Source organism: Culex quinquefasciatus, chromosome 1 (assembly GCF_015732765.1).
Source record: "Culex quinquefasciatus strain JHB chromosome 1, VPISU_Cqui_1.0_pri_paternal, whole genome shotgun sequence".
NCBI classification, from domain to species: Eukaryota; Metazoa; Arthropoda; class Insecta; order Diptera; family Culicidae; genus Culex; species Culex quinquefasciatus.
Genome location: NC_051861.1, coordinates 31,777,743 through 31,786,649, shown reverse-complemented (window position 1 = coordinate 31,786,649; position 8,907 = coordinate 31,777,743). Strand labels below are relative to the sequence as shown.

Below are 8,907 nucleotides of genomic sequence, written 5' to 3'. Positions count from 1 at the left end.
GCTAACCCACAGGACAGAACAATAACGACACACAGTAAAGGGCAGAATTGGATTCCGATGGAGCGAGCAGGAAAATGCAATTAATCTTGTTAGAAACACTGAACAATAAGTGCACGATACATTATTGAGTAAACAATATGAATTAAAATTATTAAATTTTGTTGATACGTTGTACTCTAGTGAAGGACGATCACAAGGAGTAGGAAAAGTATTTGTGGGATGTATAAAACGGAAAATTTTAAGAAAATCACATAGTTTTATCTGCTGCAAAGCGGCTAATTCCCCAAATTTAGTTGCGATGATTTCGACACCGTCCGAACAACAGTGTTTTTCTTCTTCTATCATTCTTGGATTCTTGGAACATAATACGGCTGCTGTCCTCACGTATAAGGATTTTTTTAAATTAAATGTACCTTGACCAAAATCTTTTAATCAAATGGAGCTGGCTCGCAATATAAAAATTGATTTAATATGATCAATCTATTAAACCATAAAGCATATTTTGGGGTTTTCGCTGAATGGCACTATTTTGCTACAACCCATGACAAAGGCCCTAGTCATGGCCTCGGAGGAACTCTAAAACGGTTAGCAACACGTAAAAACGGTTCATGCAAAATAGCCCAATAAATATTCCTTTCACAAAAATAGATAGGGTAGGGGTACAGCACCTAATTCCAGCGTTCCTCTAATGTTTCCAAATCAGCGCTTTGGCATTCAATTACAGCTGATTAAAAGCGTTTTCAACTGAAATCGAGTGATAAATAGCTCAATAAGAAGTGAACAAGTAAGTTTCTATCAAAAGTTTTGCAAATAGTGAAAATGAGCAAATTGGACGAAACTAGGAGCGAGGACTTAAGCTGCCAAACATACGAGAATTTTCTCCAATAGCCATTTGAATAAATATTTGCGTTTAATTATAAAAATAAAAATTAAATTAATCATCTCCCAGAACACCAGGTAGCAGTTATTGATCAGCCCGCCTGTGTGCTTTTAGCAGATGCGGCGAATGAAGCTGATGTAGGTAATCTCGAAAACACAAAACTTTAAAATTCGGTATCTCTGGAACGAAACATATTCATTTCTGTCGATTAGTGATTCTTATGTAAAATTGGCCGGGGAACCCGATGGTGAAGTCAAATCAAAAAATAAGTTGAGGTGTTTTGAGATACGGCCGTTTAAAGTTTTCAATTGCGCAATACAGGTAGAAAAATAATTTAATCAACGTTTTGATCACGGAAATGGATTCTACGTCCAATTTCCTTCAAAATTGAGTCTAAGACCGACCCTCTAAGATTTGTGGTTCCTGAGTTATCGTCGTTTGAAACTAGGAGGTTTGGTCAAAAATCGCCAAAAAGTCGATTTTTTGGGGAGGTACAAAAATGGAGGGGGTGGTCCGATTTGAATGAAATTCGGGATTCTTGCATGTTTTGATAGTATCAACAGCTCTGCCAAATTTGAGCAGGATCGGAGAGGGTAATTTTCAAATTTGCACTTTTTCGTGCACAGTTGAGATGGAATGACCCATATGAGAAATTTTTTGTGTTCAATACCGAGGGAAAAGATTGAAAAAAAGTAAAGCAAAAACTCGTATTTTTCGACATAAAAGCTACCGGGAAAGTGAAAACAATGGTTTAAAAGGCCAAATCGATACATTAACTTGTTTATTGGACCACAGACCATCATTTGATGGTATAGGCTATTTGAAATTTCAACATTTTCCATTTTTTCTAAGCAGATTTTGTGAAATTGTCGAAAAAACTGACTTTTTTCAAAAAAATGCCCAGGGAACGTGGTAAACGATTTTTCCGAAAGTTTTCATGTATGAGAGAGATGTTTCTAACATGATTTTCTATCATTTGAGAACTGAGCACATTGAATTCCTCGACTTCGTGTTTTTTTGGGACACGCTAATGTGCTAACTTATAAAGGAAGCAAGCAAACATTTCAATCAAGTTTGATGTAGAGCTTCAGTCTGGCCGTAATTTTCCATATCTTTTATTTATGGATTCAATTAATTACGTATATGTATTATAATTTGCAGGCATTTCCTCCATTCATGTCAGTCGGCGCCGACATGCACCCCAAAATATATTCCACGAACAACGATTTAATCAATTTACACATTTGTCTTACCAGATGCGAATTACGACAAAAAGGCACAGTTGGCCGCTGATTATGAGCCAGTAGAGAGTAGATGTAATTGCCCCTATGTGTGTCTGTTAAGTAAATTTATGTGGATTTTCCCAGCTTAAGTTTTTTCTACATGTATGTTGAATTTTTGAAAGTTGTTGTTTTTGAAAGTTTAAAAAAAAATTAGTTATGCAGCTGCTGAGAAATTGACAAACAAAAAACTTATAGTTTTCTACGTTTAACCAAAAAAAAAAAAACGCATTCAATTTTCAAATGACACAAATCAGGGCTAAAATTTGAAAAAATTTCGTCTGATAAAAATAATCTAAAATGAGCGTAAAAAACACACACACTCTCACTGTACATTGTTCAATTAAGATAAAAAATGCGACTCCATTCTCAGCTGTATCTGTCTGCTTGTCAGGTGTAACACAATGCACTTTATAGATATTCATAAGCCCTCCTTCTGATACGATACATCATTTCCGGTGTGCGAGGTTCTACACAATACTCGTGTGAGCCGCGTGCCAATTTGCAGCTCATCATCACTGAATGAATTTTCTTGGAGAAGCCACGTGGTTGCCACACCTGGTCCTTTTTTCAACTATGCATGCATTATTCGATCAACATTTTCGCAAAATAATCAAAGAGGGAAAGACAATCATCACACTTTTGGAAAAAAAACAGCGTCAATTTAAATTTTCCTGGCAACACTGGCCCTCACTTTCGCGTGCGCGTGCTCACTCACGAAACGCTCGGCGTGCGCGAAAAGGCAGCGTTGGCAGCGTTGTAGAGATATATCGTGTGAGATCATTACTGCTGGCTTTAGAGAGTTGGCCGCGCCAAGTCGCCGTCCGAAGCCGCGCAAAGCCGGACGCTTAAGCACGTTTGCTCTCCATTTCGGGAGTGGAAAGTTCTTTTTCGCGTGTGTACCTAATTATTTCGATTAAATTGGACAATGACATTGAGGAATAGTGAACGGGTTGAGTCAGGCACAACCGATAGTGATAAGGTGACACGAAGCCGTTGAAGAGACTCTGCTGATAAGACCTCGAGGGTTTGTTGCTGAACGTGATAAAACACAACCAAGTTCAATCGAGTTCCAGGTTGTCACCATGAACATATAGTGGAATTCTACAAAGTCGTTTAATTTTAAGTGCCTACACCAGCAGTATTACGCAAGCTTGGTCTCGAAATGGCCTCGCCGGAAAACGATGTGGTCTTTGACCGTATTATGGAGATGGTCGGCGATGACGGCCCCTTTCAGAAGCGTTACAACCTGATCTACAACGTCCTCGCCGTGCTGGTCTTCGGCATGACCGTTGTGAACATCCTGCTCGTACTAACCGTGCCCGACCACAACTGTAACGTTCCCGGCCGGGAACTCCACAACGTTACATCCGTAGATCGTTGGAGGAACCTAACGCTCCCTCGCGAACTCAACAGTCGTGGCGAGTCCAGCTTCAGCTCCTGCCGGATGTACAACCTGTCCAAGTACCCCGAGGGAACAACCCCAGATCAGTGGGTCTTTTACCCCAACGAAACAACAAGCTGTCTCTACGGCTATGAGTACGATCGGGAGTACTTTGACCGGACGCCGGTCACCGAGCAGGACTGGGTCTGCGAGAAGGAACTTCACCCGACGAACGTGTTTGCGTTCATTCGGTTCGGCGAAGTCAGCGGGACGTTCGTGCTGGGACAGCTGGGCGATAGGTAGGTTGGGGTTGGGGTGTGGGGGTGATGAATGGAATGAATATCTCACAGGTGGTGTAGGTCTCCGCAATTACAACAGGTGATGATGGGTCATTCATTGATTGGAAATTACGCTCGGGAAGTACTAATAGTACGGTGTCAGTAGAACTTATGAATATTCAAATTAGATTAGCTTCCGATTACGATTACAAGAGGGATCGAATTATTAATACGCTCTCGATTTTTCTGCGAAACAGTCTTATTATAATTGTCGAGCTTAATTATGATTTTTTTTTTAAATTCTAAGATTGCGACTTTTTACCTAAAATTTTTTTTCTGACTGACGATAAGTTAGCCAGATAGTTAGCTGAGCAAATCCAGCAATGATTCTATTCAATATTACAGTGGCATGACAAAACAACAAAACAACAAAACAACAAAACAACAAAACAACAAAACAACAAAACAACAAAACAACAAAACAACAAAACAACAAAACAACAAAACAACAAAACAACAAAACAACAAAACAACAAAACAACAAAACAACAAAACAACAAAACAACAAAACAACAAAACAACAAAACAACAAAACAACAAAACAACAAAACAACAAAACAACAAAACAACAAAACAACAAAACAACAAAACAACAAAACAACAAAACAACAAAACAACAAAACAACAAAACAACAAAACAACAAAACAACAAAACAACAAAACAACAAAACAACAAAACAACAAAACAACAAAACAACAAAACAACAAAACAACCAAATAACAAAACTTGGCAATCAACTATACATTTAGTTTTGACCGAAAAGGGTCGTAGAACTTCAATTTGATGTTTAAAACTGAGATTTTTTTTTCTGTCTGGATTCGATTCCACGGAATTCCTAAGGAATCTTTGGATAACATAGTTCAACAAAAAATCAAATGTTTCTTGTCTCTGAGACGAGTATATGTTTTCCTAGTAAAATTTTGCCTGCTGAATCCGAATCCGGGTCCAGAATTGCTCCAAATGGTTTTGAGATACACCCATTTGAAATACTCAAAAACCTGATCTTTTCGAAAAATCTAATGATGGGAATCAATTAGACTGACGAGACATCGACCTTTAGCCATGTCTGAGTCATACTTTAACACAAAAAAGATTTTGAAAATGTTTAATAAGATAGCTGAGACAAACTTATTTAACGTTCTGCAAAGCATTTTTAATTGAAATTATTGATATCCCAGTAGAATTTGACTTGCATGCAAGTTGGAAAAACTTGAATGAGAACCAACTGAAAATACCATTTTAAAATGGCTATAAATGCATAAAAACAATCAAATTTTAAAAACCAGGGGTGTTTCAGAAAGGGGAAAACGTGAACTTTAAGATACATGTATTGGTTTAGTTGTTTCTTCAATAGTTCTTTTGTAAAATAGTCGACAAAGTAGCTAATTTTGGCCTAAACTAACTTTTCAAACGGGTGTATCTCAAAATTGGGACCATTTGGAGTAATTCTGGACCGGGATCGGATTCAGCGGGCAAAATTCTACTAAGAACACATATACTCGTCTTAGAGACAAATTCTTGTTGGACTGTGTAATCGAACATCAGATAATCAACAGTCAAGTTACTAAGCCCCGTTTTAGCGTTACATGGATTTTCAACAAGCTGTAACTTGGCGAAAATTACATGAAATATCAACTTCATATACACCATTGGCTTCGAAAATTAATCAACTTTAAAATAAAAATATTTAATATGGTGGTTTAGGGGGGCGGGTCACCGGGGGGAGGGGCCAAAGGAAAAAAACAGCGTTACATGGATTTCAAGGGCCCAGAGCACATCGTAAAATAACCCAAAATACCAACTTATATAGGTTTTTGGAAAGGGGAGAACCTCTACTTTAAGGGAAAAATATTTAAAACATGTTAAAAATATTTAAACAATTTTGAAAAAATAGTTATCGTAACTATTTTTACAATAGCAATATTCATTTGAACTATTAAGCAAAATTTTGAAGAAATATGGTCATGCGACATATCAAAATTCATGAAATTATTCCAGGAATCGATATATGAGCAATTCAACCTGATTCGGTTGAACCGGTTCAAATAACCGGCACCGGTTGAACCGATTCCGGGGTTGTATCACTAACCATGTCATGCGACGTGTCAAAACTCTTCAAATTACCTCAACAATCTTTTCGTGACAAATTTGAACCGATTCAGTTGAACCGGTACCGGTTTGAACCGATTCAGTGTTTTTACTGCAAATCATGCCGTGCGATGTGTCAAAATTGTTCAAATAATCTCAACAAACTATTCGTAATAAATTTGAACCGGTTCAAATAACCGGTATCGGTTTGAACCGATTCAGTGTTTTTACTGCAAATCATGCCGTGCGATGTGTCAAAATTGTTCAAATAATCTCAACAAACTATTCGTAATAAATTTGAACCGGTACCGGTTTGAACCGATTCAGTGTTTTTACTGCAAATCATGCCGTGCGATGTGTCAAAATTGTTCAAATAATCTCAACAAACTATTCGTAATAAATTTGAACCGATTCAGTTGAACCGGTTCAAATAACCGGAACCGGTTTGAACCGATTCAGAGTTTTTACTGCAAATCATGCCATGCGACGTGTCAAAATTCTTCAAATAATCTCAACAAACTATTCGTATTAAATTTGAACCGATTCAGTTGAACCGGTTCAAAGAACCGGTACCGTTTACACCGATTCCTTGTTTTTACAGCAAACCATGTAGTGGGGCTTAGTAGTCTACGGGTACTTTTCTGGCATAGTTGCCTGACTGTTAAGGCTTCGCGTAATCGAGTGTGGAATTCCATTAATATTTCTTTCTTCTTCTTCCCAATCAAGGATCGGCCGCCTTCCGGTGTACCTCATCAGCCTGGCCATGGGCGCCCTGGGACGAGCCCTGGCCGTATTCACCGCCCCGCACTACGGCCTGTTCACGCTGCTGGCGTTCGTGGGCAGTTTCGCGTCCAACACGGGCTTCCAGTCGCCGCTGATCGTCGCGATGGAGATCTCCAAGGATGAAAACAGGGCGTCGCTCTCGTTGTGGCAACTCGGCGGTTGGACGGTTGGAATCTGCGTGGCCCCGATGATTCTGTGGTGGTGCCGGAATTGGGTGTGGCTACTGTTGGGGACTTCTTTGCCTTTGTTGGCGTTTTACTGCTTGCCCCAGTACAATATTGAGTCTCCGAGGTGGTTGGCTGGCCAGGGCCGGTATCCGGAGTGTATTCGGATGTTAAAGAAGATCGCAAAGGTGAATGGGAAGAGGTTCGAGATGACGGTTGAAGAACTGCAGGAGAAGGCCCCGCGGAAGGAGTTTGAGAAGATGTACGGCATTGTGTCGCTGTTCAGCGGGAGTCATATGGCCAAACTGACGAGTCTGTTGCTGGTTGGTTGGATCTGTAACACGATCCCGACGTTTACGCTGCTGTTGCTGTCGACGCAGATGGGCGGGAATCCGTTTATGAACTTCTTCTGGCAAGGAGCGATCGAACTGCCGGCCTATCTGTGTGGACAAGTTCTCTGTGACCGCATCGGTCGCCGCTGGACCAACAGTGTCGCGTTCCTGTGCAACGCCCTGTCCTGCATTCCGGTCATCTTCATCATCCACCACCCGGGAACGGAACTCTACACCTCGATCTTCGCCGTCGTGATCAAGTTCTTCGTGTGCGTTACCTACTTTGCCCTGTACCTTCAATCCTTCGAAGTCTACCCAACCCTACTCCGTCAGACTGGAACATCGTTCGGAATCATCGTGGCGAACATTTTCGGTGCTCTCGGACCGTACATCGTGTTCCTGGGGACGAGTTTCGACATCCGGCTGCCGTTTGTGGTGCTGATGTTGATCGGGCTGTTGGGCTTTGTGACGTCGATTTTCCTGCCGGAAACCCTGTACCAAAAGCTGCCGGACACGATGGACGAAGGTCGACGGTTCGGGAAGAACCAGCGCTTCTGGACCATGCCAAGGAGACCGAGAACGGAGCGGGCTCAGAGTCCGGGGGAGGTGGAGAAGCTGAATCAGTCCTGAATCTCTTGCGGGTTTTAGTTGAGGTATTCTAGGACGATCCAGTGATGCAAATAGAATTATTCTAGTAAATGACAAATATGTATGTACAAAAGTATAATGTAAATAATAAACTAACATGAATTGAACTAAACAGAAGGAGATAAAAGATAGCTTCAAATGCAAATAAAAAGAAGGCAAACCGTAAAAAGGCCAAAATAAAAGCACAATGTCCCCAACTGCACACATAATTTGAATTTAAATTCGTTCATTTGACCGAGTTCCCGGGCACGGAAATGGCGACCACATGACCCAACCGTCATTTTGCACATGGTTAGTGGGCCGCATCGTTTTTATTTGGACGTGGAGCTTCTTTTTGTGGCCGAAAGAAGGGACACGAGTCAACGATGGCATTTCCCGGAAAGACCCTGAGCACCGTAAAAAACCGGCTGATGTCCCACACGGTACTTCCTTATTCACTCACTTGCCAGTGAAACGTACATTTCGTAATGATAATAAAAAATAACCCTCCGAGCTGTGGCTGGGGATGTTCGGGTACTCTGGAGTACTTTTTTTTGTCAACTGAAAGACGAGTTTGCGACACTTTAAGGGGAAATGGGTTAAAGTTGTAGTCTAGGCTAAGGTCTGAAAAGGTTGTTTTGACTGTTCATGTTTACTTAAATTATCATTCTCGTTTTTAATGTTATAATCACCAATTTTTTACACCCTGCAAATTTTGGACAACAAAAATCTACGAGTAAGATTTGAACACAAAACAATATATTTGATTTATTTTATTTCATCGTGTCGTATCTCACAATATCGCCGTCTTGGAATCTTGGAAAATGATTGAGATGGCTGATCACCCCCAGCATCCTTTTTTGAATGGTCAGACTTGTTGCGTACTGTTAACCGCAAAGATGAGTCGTTGAAGTGTTTTGTACATTCATAAATATTTCTCAATATCGCAAATATATTTTTTTCAAAGGTCCTTAGCTTAATACTGTTACCATAATTTTGTAAATTACTCTTTAATTTTATTTCTCTAAAC

At 40.2% G+C, this 8,907-nt stretch overlaps 1 protein-coding gene across 1 annotated transcript; it reads left to right on the top strand.

The window, feature by feature from the left end:
* Window positions 1-2,932: 2,932 nt before the first annotated feature.
* On the top strand, window positions 2,933-8,067 carry LOC6044839 (solute carrier family 22 member 5). The gene is made up of 2 exons (XM_038249723.1): window positions 2,933-3,843; window positions 6,698-8,067. The coding sequence occupies exons 1-2, from the start codon at window positions 3,326-3,328 to the stop codon at window positions 7,878-7,880; spliced, it is 1,701 nt and encodes a 566-aa protein (XP_038105651.1). The 5' UTR covers window positions 2,933-3,325; the 3' UTR covers window positions 7,881-8,067.
* The last annotated feature ends 840 nt before the right edge of the window (window positions 8,068-8,907 follow it).